General features: G+C 58.8%; 1 protein-coding gene across 4 annotated transcripts in view; it reads left to right on the top strand.

The window, feature by feature from the left end:
• The window catches only part of LOC142004408 (G protein-coupled receptor kinase 5-like), a 54,868-nt gene that overhangs the window by 19,679 nt on the left and 8,448 nt on the right, over nucleotides 1–26,741 (top strand). For 3 of the 4 annotated variants that reach the window (XM_074982061.1, XM_074982064.1, XM_074982063.1), the window contains exons 2-9: nucleotides 13,196–13,334; nucleotides 16,374–16,486; nucleotides 24,627–24,704; nucleotides 25,024–25,124; nucleotides 25,254–25,346; nucleotides 25,451–25,514; nucleotides 25,934–26,074; nucleotides 26,371–26,561. In XM_074982061.1, coding sequence (XP_074838162.1) covers nucleotides 13,196–13,334; nucleotides 16,374–16,486; nucleotides 24,627–24,704; nucleotides 25,024–25,124; nucleotides 25,254–25,346; nucleotides 25,451–25,514; nucleotides 25,934–26,074; nucleotides 26,371–26,561 — 920 coding nt within the window. The remainder of the gene's footprint in view (nucleotides 1–13,195; nucleotides 13,335–16,373; nucleotides 16,487–24,626; nucleotides 24,705–25,023; nucleotides 25,125–25,253; nucleotides 25,347–25,450; nucleotides 25,515–25,933; nucleotides 26,075–26,370; nucleotides 26,562–26,741) is intronic. The other variant, XM_074982062.1, reaches the window with a different exon arrangement.

The raw sequence follows: 26,741 nt of genomic DNA, 5'->3' as shown, positions 1-26,741 counted from the left end.
GATGAGTAATGTGGCTTTGTGGCCTGCGCTCCCTGAACGCCGCTGCCTTTTCTCATGCACCCGCACGGGGGGATTCTGGCTGCACAGCGGGATGGGGGCCCAGTGCTGGTGAGCCAGCGTGATGCGGAGGAGCCTGAGTGAAAGAGTGAGCGAGCGTTGCCTCTCCCGGGAGTGCTGAGGAAGCAGGCAAGGCGGGGCCAGTGGCCTGAGGGCTCTGCAATTGTGGAAGGTGGCTGAGACACAGGGGAAGTGGGAGAGCGTTGTCTGACGGACTCCAGAACCCAGTTAAACCCAGTCCCCAAGCCCTGCTGCCCTCTGGCATGACCTGCGTGGCCGGCCAGCTGGGCGCTGGGCCCAGGGGGGTGAGCGCTGCGTTCGCTAGTTGCTAGTGCTTTTCTGTTTTCAAACACGAACCCTGCCGGCAGGTGGCAAAAGTCATGCCGAGGAGCAGACGCTCTGCAGCCTGTGCCAGTACAGAACGTCTGCCAGGGCCCGGGGGCCAGCCACGCCTTGGGGTGGGCAGGACCCGCTCTGCCTGGGTTGGGAGGGGCAGCTCAGGCCTGGAGGCGCTGGGGCCAGGGTGTAGGTTGAGTGGGGCTCTGATGCCAGAGGGTTTGGTGAACCCTGCCCTAGCGACTGGTGGGCTCTAGACCAGTGTGGTGGTGGGACTGGACTTAGGGGCAGTGTTGTGTTGCAGGGACGGCATCTCTGCCTGATGCCAGGGCCTGTGTGTGGGCTCCTCTGGTTGGGGGTGTGCAGCTGGAGAGGGGACCTGAGCTGGTGCTGTGGGAGTGGGAAGCTTGGCCTGGGGCCCATGCTTGGCGTGCACATGGACATGACCGCAGCTGGGCAGTGCTGCACTGGGCAGGTTCCGTCAAGCCTGACTGGGGTTCCCACTGACTTTTTCCATCCATGGGCAGAATAAATTTTGTTTTGCGCACCAAAGCATGTGTGGGTGTGCACCACCCATAGAAACACAGGCTGTCAGCTGCGGGTGCTCTGCCAGTCAGCTGGGGAGCACCTGAATCTCTCCTGGGCGGCCACCCAAGTGCTCAGCTAACAGGGAACATTGGACCCGGCCCACCCCAGCTCTCCTGCGTCAATATCGGGGGGCATGGAGCAATCTCTGGGGCTGAGAACATGAGCCGCCTTCCCCTGGCTCATGGAACAGCTGGTTCTGAAGCCTGCTGGATGTGCTAACAGGCATGCCAGCCTCGTAGATTCCTTCCCTCTTGGTATCTGAGCCTTCTACTCCCACCTGAGCTGGGGGTAAGTAAACGGCATCTCCCAGGGCTGTCATTCGGGGCTGTTTACTGCTCTGGGAGGGGAGCTGTATTTCTGGGAGGTGTGTGTTCAGAGTGGGTGGGTTGCTGGGATGCCCGGTCACCTCAGCCAGGTGTCGCTCTCACCACTGCCGGGAAGGGTGGGTTAACAGCCTGTGACGACTGCATGCTGGCACCTCAGGCTGACTTTATGATGTTTCCCTTTCATGGGCCAAAGCACCCAGCAAGAATCTTGGCTGCCTTCCAGCTGAAAGAGTGAGATTGCCAACAGGCACTGTCTTACCTAGCCCAGCCTGCTATGCACGGGTCATGGGCGGCTCGTACGTGGGGCTGTGGCCCAGAGAGCCAGCCGTAGTGAAATACGGGGGCCCAGGTGGAGCCCCTGAGCGCACTGCATGGCAGGGGAGATGAGGCTGCAGAAGGCAGCTGGCTGGCTGGGCCATGAGCATTGTTCTGAGTTACATCTGAATGTGGTTCGTGTGCCTGCCCCAGCCCGGTGTGCGTCAGATGGCCAGCTGTGCAGGTGAGGCAGGAGATTGGTGTGTGCCCAGGGCCAGGCCTGGAGCGGGTCAGATATCAGGGAGGGCCTGGTGCACCTTCCTCCTTGGTGCTGTGCACATATTGTATGGCCACACATCGGCCTCCAAGTATCGGCCTGTGTGGCTGAGCACCATCCTCCTGGGCTGTTCAAGGGGATCCTGGCTGGCGAGCCAGCAAGGTGCAGCTCTGAGCTCCCCTCAAAGATTCCAGTGGGGACACAGGTCTGTGTTCGCAGACTGAGCAGGCAAGGAGCCTGGGAAGCTCAGAGACCCGTCCCACGGCTGTGTGATATCATAGTGTTCATGCTGAATAGGCTGGAAGGCCTGACTGCAGCTTTGAGATTGGCCCGTCTGCCCTCCCACAGCACACAGGCCAGAGTTTTACTCGGTGATCCCTGCCCAGCTGCCAGGGCGTTCCTCTGAGAAAGGCGCCTCTGCTCACTCAAACCAGAGGGACAGAGTTCGGTCACAGCAAGAGGGGGCTATTGGCTTGCATCTGTATGCTGGTGCTTATGTAAATATTTCCAGGGATGATGATGGGGGGATGGGGAGTCTGCTTTTAACCTTTGATGCAGCGTCATAATGGCCCTGTGCCCCTCGTCCAAGCGTTTCTAGTTCTTTATAGGTGTAACCCAGCTACCTGGCCCCGCTGCACTGGAGCGGGGAGAGCTCTGCTCATGGTGGAGATGCAGCCTTCTGTAGCATGGGACTGAAGCTGGGAGGACTTGCTAGCAGGTTTCCAGGAGCCCGAGTTGCATGTAAGCAGGGGGTCTGATCCCACCTCTTGAGCTGGCACAGTTGCTCTGGGGTGATGTTGCTCTTACACAAACCCTCCTGTCCTCTCTCAGTGATTCATTCTGCACCAATGTATTGGAATCCAGCAGTGGGGCTGAGCCTCCATTGGCTTCCAAAGGAAAAGCACGGCCGGGTGGCCAACAAACTGGTCTGCAGCTTGGGAGAATCAGGGCAGAGGCAGGGCTTGAACTGTACACCATGTGTAACGTTGGGCAAGTTACTTAATGTCTCTCTACTTCATTCCTGTCTGTAATGGGGATGATAACCCTTCTTCCAGCCTGCCTCTACTCTGATGAGCCACTCCTTGGACCCTTAGTGGATGTGGAGGAGCATCAGTTCATTCACTAACAGCACTAAGTGGGGCCCTCAGTCACAGTTCCCTCTAATTTTTAACATCTGGGGCAGAATAAATTTTATGTGCACCAGAACATGTGCACCACCAGTAAAAATGCCTGCCACCTGTTGTGGGCGTTTGGCTAATCAGCTGGGCAGCGCCTGAATCTCTCCTGGGAGGCTGTCCAAGCTCTCAGCTTACAGGGAACACCGTCCTCAGTTTAAGGATGTGTCTTCCGTGCTCTTTTTTTTTTTTTTTTAAAAAGTGTCTTCTGCATCATGAGCAGAGAGGAGGCGATGTGCTCGGGCTTTCCGGAAAGGCTAAGTGAGGCCAAGCCTCAGCTGGGGGATACTGCTGCCCTTGCCACGGTCTGCTGAGCATCCCATGGGCCAGCGAGCTAACAATACTCTTGCTTAGCTGTGAAGACAAGGCTGTGGAGGTGGCTGTGGGCTGAGCCATCCAGAGGAGAGTGTCCAGCTGGCACCTTTCAACAGCCACGCGAGCGAAAAGAGGCGGAGACAGCGGGGGCTTGGCGAAGGCTGGCGCTCCCCATCCTTTCCGTTTCACACACACGGCAGAAGGTAATTTTATGACGACTCCAGACGTCTGCATTCCTGTCGTGGTTTAGTGCTGACGACGGAAACGAAGGATGGCTGGCACTTCGTAAGGCTGTTATCAAGCTTGATTAAACCCTGGGGAGGAACGGCCTGGAGGTCGCCATTCCTGCACGGCGGGAGAGAGGGAGAGATCTGGCCAACACAAAACCTTTGCTGTCTCGAATTAAAGAGAAACCACCCCCAGCGTAGAGGTGGGGATAACCTGAGCAGAAGGCCAAGGGGCAGCATGTTCACAAGTGTGGTGCTTCTCTAGCTCTCTCCCCAGAGCTCACCCCCAGGTGCTGCAGGTGTCCCAGCCTGGATGTGCTTGACTGTGCCAGTTCTGGGCATGGCATGCCCCCCCACCATGTTAGCCAGGGGGGCAGGAGCCTTCCTAGGAACCAGCTCCATGGCTGCTTCTGGTGCCAGGGGCAGAGCTGGAAAGACCCGTGTCACTCTTTGGATAGGAGCTAGAACATTTCTCCCACTCTACTACATGACACAGCCTGGGTGTTACTGGTGTCCCGGGTGTCAGTCCTCCAGGGGCTCCAGAAATCTGTTCCCCTCGCTTATTGTTAGCTGGCTTGACAGCAGTCTCTGAGGGTCCCAGCCCCCTTTGGGCAGTGAGCTTTTGCTCCTTCCCTTCCACGGCCTCAGGAGACAAACAGCCGCCTGCCCTGGTCCATAATGCAGCGATGCAGCCTGCCAGTCCCAGCTTGCAATGTGTCAGCTGGAAGCAGCATTGAAGGCTGTGACGTCCAAGTTACTCTCCTTTATCCTACTGAAGGGTGATCCTGGAGCTGCCAACACGGCCTCTTGGCTGCACATAGTCTGGTCCCACTGGCTTAGGAAGTGGGATCAAGCAGCCTGTGCTTTGATTGATTGACCTGTAACTTCTTAACCCCCTCGTAGCGGAGCCAGGGGAGAGTTAGGGGCTGGTGCCCTCAGCCAGTACAGCTGAGAAGGGCACTGCCGGCCCTGGGCTTCATCCCTCGTTTGATTCCTGCAGCTCAGCACAGAGTGTTTATGGGCTGTTCTTAAAAGCCATGCTCAGGTTGTGTTCAAGGGTTGTGCGTGGCTGTCATCAGGGTTCCCACTAACTTTTTCCATGCATGGGCAAAATAAATTTTGTTATGTGCACCCAGGCACAGGCACCACCACTAGAAACACATGGTGCCCACTATGGATGGCTGTGAGCACTCTGCTAATGAGCTGGGTGGTGCTTGACTCATTCCTGGGCTGGTCAGTTTCCCGGGTCATGCAAGTGGCAAGCAGCCTGCTGGAACCACTCTGTGAGCCAGGAAACTGCTCCTGCAAGCCCAGGGAGCCAGGAACCAGGCTGCAGCCTGGTGCCCCTCTCCTCTCGACTAGCATGAAAATTCAAGTTAAACAGGGGTTGCAGAAATGCAACCCCTGCGTAACTCGAGGGTTTACTCTCTAGTGAACAGCGTGCTGTGTTTGCGTCGTCTCTGTCCAGTTTCCTCTTGAGGGTGATTCCTGTTCACTTAGCAGCTGCTGAGATGGGACCAAAAAGCTGTTTGGGGGCAAAGTCCAGCTGATGAAACACAACTCAGTACACATACAAAACACCTGCATTGCTCTGTTTCCAGGTACACGCAATAATGTGATACCATTCATAAATTCCTTCTCATTCTCTTACAATGTGTTAGGTACTGTACAGACACAGTGGGGCCCCGATCTCAGCTGGGGCTGTTAGGTGTGACCATAATAGGAATGAAGAAGGGAGTTCATTGTGTTGCTTGGAAGGGAACCCCAGCCCTTTCCTGCTGAGTTTGAATTTCTTAGGGGGGTTAATTTATTTTTATTGAGCCACCAAGCTCATTGCTCTTGGGAAATGCCACTGCAATATGTCAGCAAAACTCAGGGCGCCCGAGGCAGCCTGCTTGGAGAATTATTAGCTCACAGAAGTCTATAAAATATGATAAAGAAATAGAGCCACACAGGAAAGTAGGCCGTTAGCCTAGGTCATCCGAGGCCTCGTCGCTTTAATAATCCACATTAAACAGCTTCTTCGGTGGCTTTGTGCCAGCTGGGCAGGAAAATTCCCCCTTCATTTCAGCCAGGTACTCTGCAGTCTCTCCCTCCGCCTGGAGCATCGGTGACACTGGGGCATTGGGGGAAAGTGTTGCCGTGCTGTTAGCAGAGGGCACAGAAGGAGCAGCCGGGGCCTTGTGTTTCCAGGTGAGGAGCAGGTACGTCTCCCCTTGGCTCTAGGGGGAGTTCTGGGTACGTGGTGCTTCGGAAGGCTCTTGCTTGCCACATACTGGGATTAGTCTGTGCATTCCTCTTGGAAGCCCGGCGTCAGGGCCAGCTGCCTATAAGGGAACAGCTAGTCTTGGCTTGAGGCTGCGAGCTGGGCAGCCGGGGAAGATGCTCAAACAGGGCATCAGTGCAACACCAGGCTTGAAAACTGAGGTGTGGTGGGGCCTTGCAAAGACCTAAGAGGAGGCCTCCCAGGAGCTCTGCACAGCAGGGCCTGCAGTCTCCGGGCTGCACCTCTGGGTCCTTCCCCAGGGGGTCATTCTCCAAGATTTTGGGGGGCCCTGGCACCCTGCCTTGGCTGAGCAGATGGGAAAAGATGGCTGGGGAAGTCAGTTGTGGCCTCAGGCGCTCCCGAGGCCAGGGGTTAGTGCTATATGGGCAGCCAGTTGCCTGTTTGCGTGGGCGTGGGCTGCAGGATCCAGGGATTCTGCATTAAGGTGCACTGATTGCATTGCCACTGCTTGACAATGAGTCAGCTGCTTCTCGCTGCGGCAACCGTCATGTACACAGCAACAGCCCAGCAGCGGCATTTACAGGCCCTTGGAATTCCACCATGGGTCTCCTCTGGCCCCAGGAGGCACGTGGCGCCTGGGAGGGGTCTGTGGCACCGCCTGTGTCCATGACACAGGGCTGGGGTGCTGGTGCCGGCTGTTGGGGTGCCTGGCCGGCGGGTACAGGACCCTCCAGCCTCAAGGAGTTTTCTAAGAGCTGTGCAAATTGTGGCATCTTGCTTCCTTGGGTCTTTGGCCCAGGGAACCCTCCTTCTGCGGAGCTTGGGGGGCAGCTTAATAACTGGTGGTGCTGGCACAGTGTGACGCAGGGCCATTGCTAACCGGGTACTGGGTCCCTGCGCCCTGTCTGTGCCCCACCCAGCGCTGAATTGCAACCGTGCTGTGCAAAGAGCTGCTAGCTGAGTGTAGGATCCTGCACAGGGCTGCTGCCTGGGCCAGCTGGAGGCAGAGCCATGCATGGCTGTGTCTCCAGTGCCGGGTGTGTCAGAAGTGACTTCACTGGAGGTTGTCGCGTGGAAATCAGTTACTTCTGAAAAGCGCGTTCACGCGGCAGGAGCATTTTGACATGGAGCGAGCCCGGTTTTGACAGAAGAGCAGTGATGGGTGGCCAGTTCAGTGGTAATCACCCCCGCTTAGTGCACCCAGAGTCCATTTTGAAATGGAAAGCAGTGGGGTTGGTGAAAAGTCGTTCGCTTCGGTGGAGTTACTGGGACGAGTTAAATGGCTGGTTGTTCCAGGATAACAAGCGTTGCAGTGTGGACGCAAAGGGTTTTTTTTCCCCCCAGATATGAGGGTCCCCTGCCCCCACCCCCAAAAAAATCCAGTGTGGGCGAGCCCTGTGAGTGCTGCTTTCAATGTGCAGTGCTTGCTGGGCCTTCCCCCGGGGAGGCTGGTACCAACAGCAAGTACCCACAGGAAGCCCCTCTTTGCTGAAAGGAGCTGGTGCCAGATGTGTGTGTTGGTGAGGTCGTGGGGTCTGACTTGCCTCTGGTCTGCTCGTGACTCCCATGGGCCTCCGACTCATCCAGCTGCCCCAGGAGGGTGTAGGCGCCACCAACACTGAACGATGCTGTTCTCCTAGGCAGGGCTGAGAGGTGTGAGATGGGCGCCCAGAGTGGTTGGCTCACTTCGGCGTGAATTGAGGAGTGAAGTCTCTGCTGTGGCACCAGGCTCCCAGCTGCACCTTCAGAGACAGTCTCCCCGGAGGAGAAGCTGCATGGAATCCACTGGGCAGCTGGTCTGGTGGCATGCCTGCTGCAGCAGGGCGAGGGCCTGCCCTGCATGGCACCGCTCCCTGGAGCACACCAATGGGGTGCACTCAGGAGAGCTTCTGGGGGAAGCCCTTGATCAAGCCAATCAGGAAGTTACTGATCTGAAAGCGGAAGAGTCCCAGCCAGGCTATTCACTGTTGTCCTTGGAATGCAGCTGCCGGGGAAGCTGCCTCCAGCTGACACTCCCCTCCCCAGTGCTAAACACTCAGTCACCTGCAGGCTCCTTGCCCCTTCCAGAATTAGAGAGCCACCTCCTAGCAGCTGGGGGCCGAAAGCCGATCTGAGAAGCACAGCAACCAGACAGCAAGCAGGGCCTCCTTCTCCTCATCCCGAGTCTCCATCCCCAACCTTCTGTGCAGAGGATGGGACCAGGGTTCCTGCAAGCCATCCATCTGCTGCTCCCCACCTGTTGCAGAGCCTGGCATGCTGCCCGGGCCTGGGGTCACCTCGGTGGGAACAACTGGGCTGGCTTTTCCGCAGGTTGGAGAAAGAGGCTTTGGAAGTAATGGGCCGGATGACTAACCAGGAAGTGCTTGGGGTATTTTTTGTTCATTTGATTTTGTTGGTTCAGCAAAGCTACTTTGTTCCTGTCCCTATTTGGTTGCACAGCAAAGTCCTTCTCCGTCAGCCCCTGGCACTGAGTGATCCCATTACCCGGGTGTGCAGCCTGGCTGTCTTCTGGTTTTTCTCTGTGAATACCAAGTTTGTGCATGTCTCCGCGAGAGGGATAACATCCCTGTGTGTTGCATTAAAAGCCAGTGGGACAGAACTGTCCCAGCAGCCTCCCTGCCCTTCTCATCGCAAATGGGTCTGCTCCTTTCCATTTCCCTCTTGGGTGGTGTGACAAAGTGGGGGGTGTGAGGATTTTAGTCCCCTGGTTGGGTTGCATGTATCTCCTACTGTCCTGCAGGTAACTGAGGTGAGTGCCTCGTTTTCCCTAGGCACAGCATCAGTGCACAGTGGTGAAGGGAGTGTTTCACTGTGAGGACTTCAAGGGCACATAATGGGCCTCCACGCCCCTTGTAACATAGGCAACCAGGTGACCCCTGTCTTCTCCAGGAAATGGGACAAAGGCAGGAGGAGGGGCCTGGCTGGTTTGCACTGGAACTGGGCTGTGGAGTGAGGCAGCCTCCTCTGGCTGGACAGCAGGGAAGGAGGGCCAGGGCCCTGGCTTGGGGATCCCCTATCTCCAGGATGTGTTGTACTGGCTTCTTCTGGTGCATGTGCTGACAAGTCTGTTCTATGCTGTGTCCCTGTCACCTGATGAACCTTCTGTGCTCCCTGCTGGATGAGAGTACCATCCCCTGCCAGTGGGATACAGGGCCGGGGGACCCCACACTCCCTGGCTGGTGGAAAATGGATGAGTTCCCTCAGTCTCAAGGAGGAACTCTTCTGCACGCCCCTAATGCTAACTGGGAAGCTGTGGAGTCCTCCTTTTCCCTCCAGCTCTTGGAGAAGAGAGTTGGGGACTTCCCCCCCGCCCCCAGCGGTGCATCTCCCCTGCACAGCCCCGTTGGCTGGGAGCAGGGGGAGGCAAATGAACGTGACTGCTGGCGCTGGCAAAATGTTCCTGCCCTGTATTTACTGCCAGGTCCAGCATGGCTTGGTCCCAGCTCACTGACGTTCAGCCTATTCATGCATGAGGAAGTGAATTGATTATGGCAGGAAGTTCTGTCGGACCAACTCCCTCGAGGGCTTGGTGAAACACGGGCCCACTGGGGCTTTTGGCCAGGAGTCTGCCAATGTGGCCGTGGGGTTTGACTAGCAGCATCGTACCAGGCTCCTGGCTTCCTGTTGGCTCAGCTTGACGTAACTGGACTTTTTAGATGGCAGCTGGTCAACAACCAGCCCTGAGCTGCCGGAATGAATGCTGATGTCAGACCCCCCCACCCCGGGGAGTACTTAGTGAAGGGCATGTGTCTATGCAAAGAGAGTCCACAGAAACCCGTCGGTGATCCTGACGGCTCCCTGAAGCTTGGTCTCTTTACCTGCTTTCCCTATTTGGCTTGTGAGCCAGCAGGAAAAGGGGCTTTTTGCAAACTTTCTGGACAACGTACAGGGGGTTTCTTGGTTGAAGATGGTCCGTGTTTCCCCCGAGCTCTGTCCCCAGGAAAGGGAGGGGGCACTTGGCTGAGAACTGTCCTCACCCCGCTTTCGGGGCCCAGGTGTGAGGTGAGCGTGTCGGGATGGGTCCGTGGTCTAGTCCTTGCTGTTGATGTCAGGGCTGGCACTGACCCACCCCCCTGACCAGCAGACTCAGTGGTGAGGCCACAGGCTGAATGGGCTGTGGTGTTCAAGCCCCCGTCAAGGGGAGAACAGGGTCTGCTGGGGAGCCGGAACTGGAGCCAGAGCCAGGCTGCACAAGCACAAAGCCGACCCACGCTGCACTAGGGCCACCTGGTGCTCCAGTCACAGCAGTCCTCGGCGGCTCCCCGTGCAAAGCCTGCTTGGGTGCCTGCTGGTGGTCTACAAGTGTAGCCCACTTACAGAGAGAGGCTGAGTCTCCTCTACAGCCTCTGGTGGCTCCTGCGCGAAGCTCCCGAGGGCCCGGGTTCGAGCCCACCTGTGGGCGGTTACACAACTGCCGTTTCTTCCACCGTTGATTTCCCTGACTGCTTCCCCGCTGTCATCCATCCGCCTGGATGGCCTTAGCCACCCTCTCCCAGAGGCCATGTGCCAGCTGCTGTGCTAGGCATGGGACATGCCAGGGCCCTGCAGGGCAAGGGTGAGGCGAGCAGTCATATCCCTGGTGTCCTGAGCAGTAGGAGGCAGGGCTGGTGCTAACAGAGTTTCCCGTCCCTGCTGCTCTCAGGCTATGACGGTGAGTTCCAAGGTACTTGCTCTGTGTCTGCAGCCAGCGGTCAGGCCTGGTGATGGCATTGCCAGCTGGCAGGCGCAGCTTTATGGGCGGCAGGGCCCTGCTGGGGCAGGTGTCTCAGGCCCAGGAGCACTGCAGGTTGGGACTGTTGACAGCTGCACTTCACTCACCCTCTGGCAGGGCGAGGCTGCCCTCGTCCTCATGGCTGTGCTGCCAGCAGGCACGGAGGAGGAGGAGGAAGATGCAGTATTGCAGGCACAGTAGGAGCAAAAGGAGTTGGGGCTGCTGCTGCGAGGCTCTGCTCTGCAGCCTTGGCACGTGTTGGTGAGCCAGCCGTGCAGTGAGCACGCCACCCATGCACGCTGAGGCCGCCCTGTGGCTGGCCAGCTAGGAAAAGCCCTGGAGCTGTGAAGTTAAACCTGCCTGTTGCAGATGCCTGCCCTTGGATAGCTCATCTCTGCAGCCTGGGCCTCTCTGCCTCTAGGACCCGGCAGGGCGGGGCTGCTTTGGGTACCATGAAGGCACCATGTCAGGCTGGGCCGGGCCAATGCCCTCATGCCATACAGTAACGCCATTGCAACAGGGTCCAAAATGCTGCTCCTCGAAAAGCCCTCCCAGCCCAGGCAGGAGGGGTCGCACTCTGCCCTGGTGCGGGGGGCCCTGGGAACCTCTCTTCGGGCTGTCTTCTGCAGGGCTCTCCCTCCATAGGATGTTTGCGGAGGGGGGTGATCCTGCAGCGTTCACAGTGGTCCCCACGCACATCATAGCCCCTCGCCCTTCGGCTGGTGGGAATTCCCAGCACTGCAAAGAACTGAGGTTGCAGCCGCATTGAGTAAGGGGTCTCACCACACTGTGTGCCTCCTGCCTGGCTCCTTTGGAGATGTCCCTCCCAGGCAGGGTCAGAGCTGTGCTCTGCCTCTTGGGGGCTTGCTGTTCGTTTACTTGCAGATTGCCCCTGGAGACACCAGTCTGAGTACAACTTGGCTTGGCCCCGATACCCCACTTCAGAGCCCCTGTTGGGCCTGTGGAACGTGGTTGGGCCACGGCAGCCAGTGTGAGAGGCACTGTGTTCCCCTGGCGCTCAGCAGCTCATGCCAGGGAGGCCGGGCAGATCGTCTGTCCCTGGGCTGGCACACCAGCTGATGATGAGCTCATTCCTTCGGAGTCGGGCTGCATCCTCTGCACCCGGATGAGGGCAGATAGCGGCTGGGAAGTCCTGGGCCCTGCCAAGAGTGGAGTGTGGAACAATAAACCCGCTCCGGAGATAAGGAGACCAGGTGGTTCTTAGCAAGCTAGCTGGGGCGTTGCTCTAGGCGAAAGCGCAAACTCTTCGGGCCCTGGCTTCCAGGCTGGGCTCTCTGGACACAGCCCAGGCTACAGCCTGCTAGCCAGGGCACTGTCATCAGAGCTGGCAGCAGGGCACAGGAAGCTGCTGGTCAGTGCTTTCGACCACCCTGCCGAGCTGAGGGAGAATGCGAGGCTGGTCACAGAGACATGCTGTGCAGAGCTTGGCAGGCTGGGGCACTTGGCTCTTCAGCCGCCGGCTGGGCACTGAACGCTTGGAAATCAGGGCTCTTCTTGCTAGATCCTTCAAGGTGCTGAGCCCCACGTGAGAGCTGCTGTGTTCCCTTGGTGCTCAGCAGCTCCTGGGAGCACTCTGCACTGCGCGATTGGACCACGTCTGGTATCTTTGGGTCTGGCCGGTGGACCTGGTCCAGGACGGGGACCAAAGGGCATTATCACTTGTGCTCCTCTTTCCCTTCCAGCCACAGTGGGGCAGTGACATCTTGGGCTGAGTCTGCCTCCGCCCCACCTCAGGGGCACCTGCAGCTGCCTGCCTGGGTGGGGAATAGCCCATCCACAGCTCGCAGAATAGTCCTGTGGCCCTGCACAAGAGCAGGCGCGTCTCCCAGGCAGGGGTCCCGCAAATTTTCTCCATCCATGGGGGGAATAATTTTTATGTGCTCTGAGGCATGTGCAGATGTGAACCACCCTGTGCTGCTGGCTCTGGTCACTCTGCCAATCAGCTGGGCGGCACCTGAATCTGTTCTGGGCAGTTGCCCAAGCACTCAGCTCCCAGGGATCACTGCTCCCAGGGACAGGCAGGGGGCTGTGGTGGCCCCCGTGGGAGATGCTCCTTGTGAGCCTGTCAGACCCTCTCTGTGCTGGGGACCAGGGAGCATCTCTCCAGCTCTGACACCATGTGGAAGTCGGGGGAGTCTCTTTCTTTCCCTTCGGGTCTGCTGAGTGAAAAGGGGCCATGCCCTGTGAGTGCCCACCAGGAGCACAGCTGGTCCTGGTCCCCATATTCTGATGCAGGGGTGGGTGGAAGTGAGCAGGGAGGGAAACCCCAGATCTAACTGGTAGGGAGTCCGTAACTCGGCACATAACCAGCAGGGCCTGAGGCGCTACAGGACGGCTTGTTATTTGGGAGAGGGGGAGAGTCCTGGAGCTAGGGGCTGCTGAGAATGGCCATCATCTGCATTCATTCCCCCTCTGATGCTGGGGCCAGGGCCAGGTCACCTCCTCTCTCTGCAGCTCAGTTTCTCCACTGGGGAGGAATGTTCACCCCACCTCTCCAGGGGGTTGGGAGGGTGGCTTAAGACTGCCTTGAGTCCCTCAGCTGGAGAGTGAAGCACCCCTGTCCCAGTGCCTGCAGGGCTGCTCCTTCTGCTGGAGCATGTGGGGCAGGTCCTCTCTGTGCCCAGACTTGCGCCAGCGGTCAGCGTCTCCCAGGTAACGTCTCCTTCCCTGTCCCTTGCAGGCGGTGGAGGGAAGCGGAAAGGGAGGAGTAAGAAGTGGAAGGAGATTCTCCGGTTCCCACACATCAGCCAGTGTGACGACCTGCGGAAAGGCCTGGGTAAGCAGAGAGCCCTGGCCTGGCGACGCCCCGGAGCCAGCGGGTGAGAGGAGCCTCCTGCAGGGCGTATGGGGCTTATGTTGTAAGAACTGGCAGAACCGGCTTGCCGCGGTGCCCGGGTGCAGCAGCAGGCACAAGGCGGTAGGGAAGGAGGGGAGCCTGCAGGGAGAGCCTGCCGGCACCTGCTCTGTGCCACGGCCTCCCACTCTCCCACCCGCTCAGCCCGGAGAGCCAGTGGGCTCTGCAATGGGCCCAGAGAGATCAACAGGAAACACCGGGGCCCAGGGCAGCCTCTGACACTGGACAGCAAAGGCTGCGATGGTTTCCTGCCTGCGGGGGGGAGAGATGCTTCTCAGGGAAGGGTGGGGTAGGGCAGCAGCAAATGGGGCAAGGCCAGGGCTGCCGAGCGCGGCTGGAGAGACGCCGCCTGCGAACAGCCAGGCGCTCTCCCCACGCTGCCGGGGTGCAGCCCATCCCCAGGTGGGAGGAAAGTGGCACTTCCCATGGGGCAGGCCCATGGGGCACTGTCCGGAGACAACAGCGCAGCACTCTCTGGTTTGGCATCACCCTGTGTCCGGGGGCCTGCACGGGTCCCACCCCCAGCTCTCTGGCACCAGTGCCCCAACCCATGGCCCTGGGGCTGTGATTAACTCGGCCCTTCCCTGGTGTGGGTTGGGGCGCTCTCTGCCAGCGATGCAGATGGGGCTGGTGAGAGCTGCACATGGGCACAAGGAATTGACACCCCCCCCACAGCCTCAGCGGGGTGCAGCCTCCCTGGAGCACCCTTAAGGTGCCTGCGATGGGAGTTAGGCCTGTGCCTCAGGGTCCTATGCAGTTCTGTGGAGGCCCTGGGGAGCCCTGAGCTGTGCAGGGTTCAGCGTGCAGGCGTCAGCGTAACACGTACCGGGCCATAGGCTAGGAGCCTGTATCTGCCCAGAGACGTGGCCCTGCAGGAGAAGCTGGCGCTCTCGGGGCACCTGCCAGACACGAGTGGGTGGCTCAGGCGAGGCTGGGGTGGGGAGCAGGAGGGGCTGGTAGGGAGAGGCAACCTGTGGGCTGCGTAGGGCTGGGGATGATAGAGGATGAGGGCCTACTAGAGCGGCCAGTAAAGGAGTTATTCTTCAGCTCAAGGGTGGAGAGGCTCCTGGTTTCAGCACAGGTTCCAACCACTGACAGTCCACAGGGGCAGCCGGACAATCAGCCTGCAATGGAAGGGTCTGTGTGCTGTTTCCTCCAGGAGGTGCCTGGCCTGGTGGCTGGCTCCAAGTCACGGCTCCAGCCCCATTCACTCCAGGCAGCTGCCTGGTGTCAGGGCATCTTCCCTTCCCGGCAGTTACAGCCTTGCAGGGTGCTGGGGCCCCTGGGTGCTGTCCCCAGTGCTGGAAGAGAAACAGGGAGGTGGGGCGTTTCTGTCACTCCAGTAGTGAGCTATGAGCCCCCAGGGGAGCCTCTCACTCAGCAGGGTCAAAGGCAGCTGATGGGGTATAATACAGCCCGGGCTGACCTGGTCCTGATCCCTGGCGGGGGCAATCTGCATGTTGTCCCAGAGCACTCCCAGCTCCCTGGGACCTTCCCCCAAAGTGCAGAGTGAGTGGATGGTTGGTGGTGAGTGCCCACACCCAGGGCTGGTTTCTCAGTGGGCAGGAGGCGGCCAGGGCACGGCCCCAGCTCAGGCCAACCCTCTGCTAAAGGGGATGTGACATGGAGACAGCTGCCGACCTGGTACTTCTCCTATCCAAGGAAGGATGCACTGCCAGCCCCAGCTCAGAGCTCGCCTGGCTCCCCAGAAGCTGGGCTGGGCTCCAGTGAATCCTAGCCCCAGTCTCCTCCCGCCTCTGCAGGGCACTTTACAGCTCCCCCGGCTGTTTGAAGCCCCGACAGCTCTGCTGCTGCCTCTGCTAATGCGCTGAATACGTTTTTCTGTGTGCACAGGAGTTGGGCTCCTGGGAGGCCCAGGCTGAGGGGAGGCTGCCAGGCAGGCACGGTCAGCGGGAACAGTGTCCCAGATAAGCCTGTCTTTCTCCCGTGCCCCCTCGGAGATGTCGCCGACTCTTCCCCTCGACGTGCTGGGCCGCTCCTTCCACTGGGCCGGGACACAAGGAGCTGGGGTGTTTGTGTGGCCTGGGAATGTGGCTGTGTGGAGGCCGGGGATGGGAGAAAGGAGAGGAGTGGAAGGAAAGACATTTGCAATGTTGTAGTCCTGCTAGAGCACGCAGCTTGCAGCTGCTGGGGGCTTTGGCCTGGAATTCGCTGTGTGCAGCTGCGCTCAGCAGGGGCTGGCCCCTGTCGCACTGCCCGGGATTGATGCATGAGAACTCTCTGCCCCTGGGAGTTGCGTACATGCTCAGGGAAGAGCTGCAGCCAGGCCTGGCCAAGCGGCCAGACACCCCCAGGCTCTGAGAGGTCAGAGGTTGCGGTAAGGGGCCACCGAGGGGCTGGGGGCAGAGGTGGCTGTGGAGGGGGCTCCCTGAGGCGCTCGTGCCCTAGAAATTCCAGGCACAGTTTGCACAAGTTGGCATATAACTCGCCCCTGTGTTCCTTGACCCAGCGCCGTGGCACGCAGCTGCTCTGAGCCCGGCTGGCTGCTTCCTGAGCCTTCTCAGCGGGCATCCAGTGATGCTCTGTGGGTGGGTCCTTAGGCCTGGGAAGAGCCCCAGGGCCATCGCCACAGCACCTGCCCAGAGTTACCTGCTGGAGCCAGGCTGAAATCCCTGCAGCTCTTGTGACTGGCCAGCCAGGACACTCCTCCCGGTCTCCACCTCTGCCACCACCAAAGGTGCTCCAGGTGGCCAGCGGTGCTTTAGCAGCAGGGCGGTGGTGCTCGGCCGTCTGCCTGGTCACACTGTCAGGCGTAGCAGTGCTTGGCGCAGCCGAGCACCGTGTCTCCTTGATCTGGAGGCCTGCGCCAGCGACCACAGCACCAGCAGCGCAGGACCAGAGCTGGGGAGGGTTAAGGGCTGGGCGGGCTCCTCTGTCGGCGAGGTGCTTTCTCCCCGGTGCGCAGCACAGGACTGTGTCTGTGGCGAGGGACACAGGTGGCCGTTGGCTTTTGTCCCATCTCCTCCTTTGTGCTCTCTTCCAGAGAGGGACTACAGCAGCCTGTGTGACAAGCAGCCCATTGGCAGGCTGCTCTTCCGCCAGTTCTGCGAGAGGCGTCCGGAGCTGCTGCGCTGCATCCGCTTCCTAGATGCTGTGGTAAGAACCCCTCTCGTCCACTGCCCGGCGTGCTGTGGCCCCTGCGAACTCGGGGCGCCCGCTGGTGTTTGTGGCCTACGTTAGGTCTTGGGAGGCTTATGGCAGGAGGGCTGTCTGTATTGGTTGTGGGGGATGTAATATACAGACAGCCCTGGGTCTGCTCTGTTGGGGGGCAGCGAAGAGCACTGCTCCCTCTAACCATTGCCATCTGCACGTGGGATAAATTTTTCTATGCACACCTAAGCAGGCGTGAGTGTGCACCACCCATAAAAACAAAACCTGGCTGTGGGCGCTCAGCTTATCAGCTGGCCAGCATTTGAATGTCTCCTGGGAGCCACCCAAGTGCTCTGCTTACAGGGAACGCAGCAAATGAAAGGGGACAGGAGGACACCAGGCTTCCACCAGCCTGACCGAGAGCCGGTTGCAGGGCCCCTAACAGACGTTAACTACCCTGAGAGCTTGTGTTCTGTGCTCTGCAACTTGCGCGCTGGCTCTGAGACTCCGAGGGGAAGGGAAGGAGGGAATGAAGGGGCTGGTCTGGGCTCTGGAGCTGTGGGAATTCCTATGTAGCACTGGCTCTGCCAAAAAGTGACGTGTCTGGGGACGGGAAGTTTCTGAGGAACACGTGCAGAGAGACAGAAAACTCATCCCGCACCGTGCACTTTGCTCCTTACCTGAATGGTCCTCTGGGAACATAGGAACGGCCACACTGGGTCAGACCAAAGATCCAGCTAGCCCAGTGTCCAGTCTGCCGACAGAGGCCAGCACCAGGTGCCCCAGAGGGAGTGAACAGAACAGGGAATCAAAGCGATCCCTCTCCTGTCTTCCATTTCCATCCTCTGACCAACAGGATGGGGACACCATTCCTACCCATCCTGGTTAACAGCCATTGATGGGCCTGTCCTCCATGAATGTATCTAGTCCTTCTCTGAGCTGCTCTGCCGCCTCAGCAGATAGAAAATTGAATGAGGATCTTTGGAACCATCCTGCTGAATTCGGCAGCAGAGCGATTGCGGGGGGCTGAGTCATGCAGGACTTTCACACGAGTTGTGAGGCACGTGTCGTTGAACTGGGGCCACGGAGAGTCTCTCTCCCATTGAATTCTGTCAGAGCGGTCAGAACTTCCCACTTGCTGTTCAAATGCCTGGGTAATACCAGCCTACAGAGAGGTGGTGATTTGCCAAGGCACCCACAAGGGTGTTTCCGTGAGGGAGAGAAGGTTACTTGCCTCTCTTTCTTCCCCTGTCGTTGGCTGGTTAGGTGGCCATGGAGGACAGGAGAAAATGAAATTGCTGAAGAGGCTGGGGCTGAGCGGGGGAGTGCTTTTCCGAGCCCTTCCTAAGGCAACCATGCAGAAATTCCACCCAGTGAATGTGTAACTTCAGTCAGCCCTTCTGGTGAAATAATTCCTCTGAGCTTTCAAGGGCTTTTTGTTTGTTTTTTCCCCTTGAACGTTTCTGGAAGCATGGTCTGTCCAGCAGGGTTCGGTTTCACTCTGGGCCACACCAGTAGGTTTGGGCTTTTTTTTCCACTATTTAACTTGAAGTTCTGGTCTGAAATCCATGTGCATCAGCTCTTGGGCTCTTCTGAGGCCAGCGGGCAATTTTAGATGCTGTTTAATAGAAAACGTAAGCCTTCTAGCATGATCTGTGTTTCCCATTACCAAATTGTTTATGTAACTGAGGAAGCTTTTGCCCTTCAGACTGTGAGGAGTTAGCTGAGTCCCATTTGGTTTGGGTCAGGGGGAAAATCTCGCTCTTTGTTGAAGGAAGCAGCCAGGCCTGCCAGCAATTCAAGCTGGTGTATGAAAATTGAAGCATTTTTTCTTTTTCTTTCTTTCTCTCTTTTTTTTTTTAACATTCTTTGCATAGTCTTGATGCATCTGAGTGTCAGCAAGGCCAACCCAGTCATATGGGGTATGTAATGGGAAACACATGCCTGAAAAACAGTCCTGAATTTGTGTGAAGCTCTTTGAGCTTATGGAAGATTTAAAAAAATAAAGAAAAAAAGTCTTGGCCATCTTAAGTCAATTAAATTACACTCCTCCAACTGAAAGGGTGGTTGGGAAGTGCAGGTATGTAACAAAGGCTGTCTGTAGCTACCTGGCTCTTCTGTCTCTTCACCTAATAAAAATCAGCAGGACATTCCAGCTCCCCACTTCCGCTCCTGCTTGTCTGGTGGCTGAAAGAGCAACCAATGTGTTTCCTCTGGAGCCAACCTCCTGTGGGTATGCACTCGCCTCCTACACCTCATCTGCCCTGGCTCATCCTTCGCCGCAGTTCAAGGGGGTGATTTAGAGTCTGCAGCGTGGTGCATGTAATTGCTGGTGTTTCGATGAGACGTCTCGTGCAGCTTTCACCCGTTAAAATGGGACGGATGTTTTCCCTTCAGTCTTGGTATAACAGCTCCCTTTTCTCCAGCCGGCTCTACTGTAGGAAGGGTCCAGAGAAGAGCAACTAAAATGATTAAAGGTCTAGAAGACATGAGCTACGAGAGAAAATTAATGTAGTTGGGTTTGTTTGGTTTGGAAGAGAGAAGGCTGAGAGGGGAACGTATTCGCAGCCTTCAAGTACCTAAATGGGTGTTACAGGGAGTAGGGAGAAAAGTTGTTCTCCTTGGCCTCTGAGGATAGGACGTGGAGCAATGGGCTTAAATTGCAGGAAAGGAGGTTTAGGTTGGACATTAGGAAAAAGTTCCTAACTGTCAGGATGGTTAAACACTGGAATAAATTGCCCAGGGAGGTTGTGGAATCTCCATCACTTGGAGATATTTAAGAGCAGGTGAGACAAACAGTTGTCAGGGATGATCTAGATAGTGCTTGGTCCTGCCGTGCAGGCAGGATTTGATGACCTCTCAAGGTCCCTTCCCGTTCTAGCTTTCTTAGTCTGTGATTTCAGTCTCGAAAGCCCAGGATTGTTTGAGTCTGGCTTGTTTACAGTGCAGTCCCTCCTGTTTCACACCACGGCGAGCTGTCCCTGCATTGGAACGCCCGCAGCTGACAAAGTGGACCATATTTAAGCATCGCTGTGCTCTGGGGTGATGGCCATGTGTCACGGAGTGTGGGATCCCCAGGCCCTGCCCCCCATCTGCAGGCAGGTGTGACTCTTGTTCAGCAGGGAGAGCGGAAGGTTCATAGATGACGGGGACGCAGCGTACAACAGATGTCAGCACAGGAAGCAGAAGCCGACAGTACCATCCCGTCCCGGGGAGAGGAGCCCAGAGAGGGTTTCCCAAGCCAGGACCTGGCCTCCTTCCGCCTCTCAATTCAGCCAAGGCTCAAGCCCCCGGTCACCCGTTAGCTGGCATGACAAGCCGTTCTGTCGCACCCGAAAGGCTGACCAACAGATTGATTGGGCAAAGAGCTTGAGGAAGTGGCTCTGACGCACGACAGCTCATTACCTAATGAATAAAGGTGTTCGTCTCTCAGGCACGACGGGCCGGCTTGTTACTTGTGAAGTGACAGACTAGCATGGTGACCCTTCCGCCTGTGTTGTCAGACAGGTTGTGCACCTGGTGAGGAGCCATGTTACTGTGCTGTTGCACTGGTGACTTCGGTCTCTTGGCTAAAGCATGAGCCTCTGCTCCAACTCCAATGCTCGTTTGCCTGCCAGGCTGGCAGACACACTCTGGTTTTGATCCCACGTAGTTACCACTTAGCTATAGGCAGGGAAGGGCCCTCTGTTTGTACCAGGAGTCCCTCTCCCAGGCAGCCCATAGAATGGCGGTGCCGTTGTATATTGCGTGGGGAATGCTTGGCTCAGGTTAGCGGGCAGAGTCTCTTTGAGGTTGAGGTGGGGTAAGCCTGTGTCACTCGGTGTCTGGGCAGGCTACAGCCACTGAACTGGAGATGTTTCCCAGCCGGCGGCCTGCCTCGTCCATACTCTGTGATTTGGGGCAGAGGGTCCCTGGGGTAACGCCTGGACTTAGCAGCTCTTGTCCTGAGGCTCCTGGCCTCTGACTCCGATCTGGGGAGGGCTGTGGATGGGCTGAAGTTCTCTGGTGCTGGGCGGGGTCCGAGTCCTGTGAGCGCCCTGCCAGCTGCTGTTTGGGGCAGTTACAAGGTCGGTTCTGTTGAGTACAGCCCTTATAGAGCTCTCTATATGCTACTGCACTTGGCTGGTCTCATTGCACTTGGAAATGTCCCTGCCACTATACAAAGGGAGCATGGCTTCCTGGCAGGGCTTACAGGCACTTCAGCCCTTTGCCGTGTGCCTGTCATGTGCTCTGGACCCTCCAGGCGTGCTGGAAATTACAGAGATGCTAACGACCGTGGCATTTGCTAACTGCTCTGGAAAGCTACCCCAGTGCTCTGTGAACAGGGGCCAGCCTGTCCGCTCCCACAGCAGTGGGCTGGGCTGCAGGTCTGTGCTACTGGTGCAGGTGGGAAGCATGCGTGAGCTCAGGGAATGCTCTCAAAGCACCGACCCCCGGCAGATGGTCCCGGGAAAGAGAGCAGTTTTCAGGCTCCAGTAGTAGTAGTGTTGGGGGTGGGGGAAACGCTCCCTGAACAATGATATGCCCACTGCAAAGGGCTGACGTGCCCGTGATCCCAGCCAGGAAGACACACTCCGTTTGCATATCGCAGCCGGGGCGAGGCAGGGACATTTCCAAGTGAAATGAGACCAGTGTATGCACTGATGCTCAGGCCAATGGAGAGAGAGAGAGAGAGAGAGAGAGAGAGAGAGAGTGTGTGTGTGTGTGTGTGAGACTGTACGCCTTGCAAATGGGGTGCTGGGTCTTTGAAAACAGCAAAGATAATGGGGCTGCACAGACCTGGCAAGGGCAGATCCGGGCTGCAGACAGGTGGAAGGGAGCCCTGCTTGACTGACAGGCCCCTGAGGTCTGCGGGGGTGGGACAAGTATTTTCACCCCCAGGTCACTGCTTGCGCCGGCGGAGGGCTGAGATTGCACTGGCCTCGGAAGGCATCGGCAACTGGGCACTCGGGGGCGCTGCAGTGCAGGCCCCTGGGACTCACCCTGCAAATGCTGGCAGCCCCTGTGCATGTCCCTGCTGGGGGCACCGAGAGCCAGTGAGCTCTCTGCCGGGAGCATGTTCTCCTTGGAGCGTTGTCTCGCTGGGGCCGTGTGCCCCTGCAGGCTGCACTGCGGGTGCTGGGGTGGCTGTGGGCCACGCTCTTCGTGAGGCAGGGGGGAGACACTGGGGGCCACGCTTGGGGCTGTGAGGGGTGCCACTCCTGCTGTGTGCCAGGCCACGTGGGGCACAGGTGCCAGAGAGCTACGGAACGTGTGGCCATGGACAAACCGCCGAGCTTGCAGGTTGTCTTCCCCAGTGAAGGGGGTGGGGGGCCTAGCAGCTTGAAGCAGCGTGAGCTGGGAGTCAGGGGTCCAGTGGGGAGGAGGGGGCTGGCTGCTGTCCCCAGCTGCAGCCGCAGAGCTGGGTTCTAGTGGGTTAGACCAGGGGGCTGGGAGTCCAGATGCCTTCTGTTCCCAGCTCTGGGAGGCAGTGCGGCCCAGTGGCTAGTGCAGCTATGCGGTCACTGAGTTCTGTTTCAGACTCTGCCACTCATTCACTGTGTGTGTTGGGTCCAGTCACTTAACCAGTCGGTGCCGCAGTTTCCCATCCATAAAGTAGGGCCACAGACAGCACCTTGTGTTGTGCGGGCAGCGGGGGCGGTGATGGCCAAGTGCTCTCACCAGATCAGCTTGCTCCCTGGCTGTTTTATGCCCCACATCCCAGGGGCTCCTGCTGGAGCTGCCCTGGATGGAGAGCCCCCAGCCAGGGCTCTGGCTCAGGCCCAGCTGGGAGAGGCTTCTGCACCTCCTCCGCAGACATGGGATGTTCCAGCCTGTTTGTTTCTCATGGCTGCCAGCCAGGGGCCTTTTTATTAAGGAAAACACAGATGTCACTGGAGAAGGAGGGCGACCCGGGAGCCATCCCTGCTATGCTGGCCTGACAGAGCCTATTTCTGTCCTTCCTGTTGAAGGTGGCTGAAGCCTGGGAAGATTTGGGGACCACCTGCTCTGTTTTATTCTCCCGGTTGGCTGCCTTCCCAGTCCCCTTTTCCCAGGGGCCTAGGGGCATAACCAGTTCAGAACTGACTCAGCTGCCCTAGGGAAGAGGTCAATTCTGACCCCCCAAGTTGCGACTGAACCCTTTGCCTGCTGCCGGGTGTCATCCCTGTGTCTCCTAGCGCCCGGCCAAGTTCCCAGAACACTGGTCGAGGGAGCACAGGTCAGATTTTAATAGCAGCAGAGTGTGGCTCTCGGCGGAAGGCGAGCGACTGATACCCAGTGCAGCAGCATGGTCGGGGAGGTGGCCATGGAGGAGGAATGCTAAGAGCAGACAGGAGTAAGGCAGGATGGAGATGCTGGCGAGGTTGAACTGGCGCTTAGCCCAGGGTGGGTTTTTCCCTGCTGGGGTTGGTGCTTTAATAATGGTTTGGCCCAAAGGCTACTGCTGTGTCTAGGCGTTCATCACCTTCTCTTTGCTGGCTCAGGCCCTACCGCAGATTAAAGCTGGTGTTAACGGCCACCGCAGGGGTGTGTGAGGGAAACAGAGCGAATATGCCCCCCCAAGAGCTTCTGGTCCAAGGGCACCAGGGAGGGGCAGAGGGCAAGTCCCCCCCAGGACTCGGCAGAGAATGGGGGGATGTCTGAAAGCACAGCCCCTCACCTTTGGCCCAGGCGGTGCAGGGTGGGAACGAGCCCAGACCACCCAGAGGCCGGGAGAACGACTGGCTGGTGGGTGGCGTAGGCAGAGCTGGTTCCAGCGTCAGATGGGAACGGGGGTGTGCAAACCAAGACCCCCTCTGCCAGAGCAGTGTCTGGGAGGCCTCGCGGCGAGGCCTGAGTGGGGAATCCCCCTGAGCCATGTGCCACGGTTGCTGTCGCTGAGCCAGGCAGTGGATCCTGCACGCGGCACCCCGCCTTCAAAGGCATTGCTCAGTGTTCAGTTACGAATGGCTCCTGCAGCCCACACAGCTAGTCCTGTTGTTTTGCTGGCGGGTGGGAACACTGGTTGCTGGCTGTTGCCCCCCCCGCCCAGCACCTGCCTGTCCGGGGAGCTGTGCAGCAGGAGGGGGAGGTTAGGCCCCGAGCAGTTGCCGTGTGTGCAGGGCACGGTTCTGCCAGCAGCAACATTCACTGCTAAGAACATCGCACAGGGCCATGCAGGGGGGGCCCCCAAATGTGATGCCCCTGCAAGCAAGGGGGCACCAATCCCATGAGCCGTGAACTCAGCAGAGCTGCTCCAGGGGATCCCAGTAGTGCCCAGCACAGGGGCAGGGCCCGTACCTGGGTGTGGCACCGAGCATGTCCTGATGTTGTGGCCAGCAGCCGTGAGTTGGCTGAGGGCTTTGTGGCCAGGTGAGGTGTCTCAGCAGCGCTCCAGCACAATGGGTGGGAGAGGGCAGGGCTGGCCTGCTGGCCCTGGGCAGTGTTCCCTGTGAGCTGTACACCAGTGCAGCCGCTCAGGAGCAATTCCAGTGCTGCCCAGCCGGTCAGCCGAGTGCCCGCAGCTGAGTTGGTGTTTTTCCTGGTGATGCAGATTGGCACAGGCCTCAGTGCGCATAACAAAATTCATTCTGCACACCGAAAAAGCCCACCCACAGATGGAGCAGGTTCGAGAGGACATTGGCTCCAGGTAGCTGGGGCGGGGCAGGGTAGGGCAGTGCCCTGGGCAGCTCCGGGCCCGGTGATGAAATCCCTCTGCAGCCCCGTTCTGTTACGCTGCTGGCTGCAGATGCTGCTTGGTGCCAACCCCCTGCATGAGCAAGTGTCTGCAGGGTGGGGAGAGGCGAGGACTGGCACGCTTGCACCGGGGGCGACCTCGTTTCCTCTGCCAGGATTCTCCCTGGTGGTGGGAGGGCTCACTGATGTCCGCAGCTGCCTTGACAGTCCCCTCGCCCTTGGGCACTGGTGCTGTGATGACATGGCAGAGCCCCGCTGTGCTTGGAGCCCTGCATTGCCTGTGGCTTGCGGCATGCGGGGGCGTGAGGCTGCACAGTTCTGGGCTGAGCCCCTTTGGGCCTGAGCCAGGCAAACCCTGCGTCCCCGGGGTTCTGCCTGGGCTGGCTGCAGGCTGCTCCGCTCGGTGCTGCAGCGCAGCAGGCCTTGCAAAGCACTGGCCGCTGGAGCATCCAGCCCGGCTCAGGCGGACGCCCTTTTCTCTCCCGCCCAGACGGACTACGAGCTCTCCCCGGATGAGCGGCGCAAGGAGATGGGCGAGGAGATCATCCGACAGTTCTTTAAAGGCGAGGTGAGTCTGCGCCCTGCGGCCGGGCGCCAGGAGAAGGGGAAGGAGGCAGCCAGGGACGTGTGTGACACAGAGGGGAGTGTGCCCCTTGCTGGCAGCACAGCGGAGATGCAGGTCTGCGGCCCTGCCTGAGAGCAGGGTCTCAGCTGCACTTTAGCTGAGGCTGCCTGGGCTGAGCTAGGAGCTGGTCTGTAAGGCCCTGCGCTGCCTAGAGTCCCACCCAAGACTCGGGCGAGTAGGTGGCAGATACCCAGGGGATGAGCTGGCTGAGCTCAGGGTCATTAGCCAGGGCTCAGACCCGCCTGCTCTCCTCTCGCCTCAGTCTCCGGACTACATGCCGGAAATCAGCCAGGCCCTCGTGAGCCAATGCCTGGAGAACCTGCAGAGAAGCGCCTGCAAAGACCTTTTCAGCTGCTGCCTGCAGTGAGTACTGGGCTTTCACGGCGCTGTGCATAATGCAGCGTGGCCGTGCCCTCCATGAGCCTGGCCCCAGCGGATGGGCCTTCCAGTGGGTGAGGCGGAGTGCTGAGCTAACGCTCCCTCTCTCCCCAGCCCCCTGCATGAGTACCTGAGCGGCGCGCCCTTCGCTGACTATCGGGACAGCCTGTATTTCGACCGGTTCCTGCAGTGGAAGTACTTGGAAAGGTGCGTGAGGGCTGCCCGGCGGAGCCTGTCTGTGGGCTGCAGGTGTCGGAGTGGATTGGGGCTTTCATGGGCCTTCAACACGCCTTGTGGCTTTGTCGTTTCAGGCAGCCAGTGACCAAGGACACTTTCCGGCAGTACCGGATCCTGGGCAAGGGGGGCTTTGGAGAGGTAGGGCTGTGCCCCTGGGGAGGGGCCTCGGCGTGGGCAAGGCTGTTTTCCATGGTGCTGGGCACAGGCTCGATAGCCTCCGTGCAAAATGTCCCCCTTTGATGGGCGCAGCTCCAGCCTGGGCACTGGGGCCTGGGAGATGCTGCCAGCCAACGAGGTCTTTGCATAGCGCAGGCCCGAGGAGCACTGGGCAGAACTCTGTCTGCCAGGCCAGGTGGGGCCTTATCCAGAAATGAGGCGACGGAGGCTCTGCGAGGCCAGCTGTGCACAGCCCCGGGGTGAGGGGGACGGGCACAAGAGCATTGCCTGTCCCCATCCACCACGGGGAAGTCTGAAGCTGCTCATGGGGCTGTCTGGGGGCGGGTGCTTGGGGCTGAACTGAAGGGCTCGCTCATGGCGTTTTGCCTCTGGGCCTCCAGGTCTGTGCCTGCCAGGTGCGAGCCACGGGCAAGATGTACGCCTGCAAGAAGCTGGAGAAGAAGCGGATCAAGAAGCGGAAAGGGGAGGCCATGGCCTTGAATGAGAAGCAGATCCTGGAGAAAGTCAACAGCAGGTTTGTGGTGAGTGTTGCTCCCCTGAGTCCCGGGCACCGCTGCGTTCTCCTTTCTCTGGCTCCGGGTGGAAGAAGCTGGCCCAGTTCTGGTCTCACTGGGGACAGTGGGATGGAGCTGGCCCATGGGTTAGGGCTGGTGGTGTGGGAAGTGAGCACATGGGAACCGAGCTGCCCTCCAGTCCGTACATCCCGTAACCTCCACGCTCCCTTGCTGCTGTGGCGACAGGCCTGGCAGAGCCATGGATGCCTGGGCGTGGGGAACCTAGACCAGCTCTGAGGCTGCTGGGTGGGGCGCTCCCGCAGGTCAGCTTGGCCTACGCCTATGAGACGAAGGACGCGCTCTGCCTGGTGCTGACCATCATGAATGGGGGTGACCTCAAGTTCCACATCTACAACATGGGCAACCCCGGCTTCAACGATGAGCGCGTCGCCTTCTACGCTGCCGAGATCTGCTGTGGGCTGCAGCACCTGCACCAGGAGGGCATCGTCTACAGGTGAGGGGCCTGGCTGGGCCTGCCCGGGGCTCCCACCAGAGCTCTTGGGGCGGGGGGAGAGGACTGTGGTGCCCACCCAGAGGTGGCAGCTGGGTAGTGCCTGGGCTGTGGAGTCGGGAGTGTGCTGTCTCCCACTACTGAGCACTTGCTCACCTGGGAAGGAGACGGTCCCCGAATGAG

This window comes from Carettochelys insculpta, chromosome 31 (genome assembly GCF_033958435.1).
Source record: "Carettochelys insculpta isolate YL-2023 chromosome 31, ASM3395843v1, whole genome shotgun sequence".
NCBI lineage: Eukaryota > Metazoa > Chordata > Testudines > Carettochelyidae > Carettochelys > Carettochelys insculpta.
Note: the sequence above shows the minus strand (reverse complement) of the source record. Positions and strands in the feature narration are given on the sequence as shown.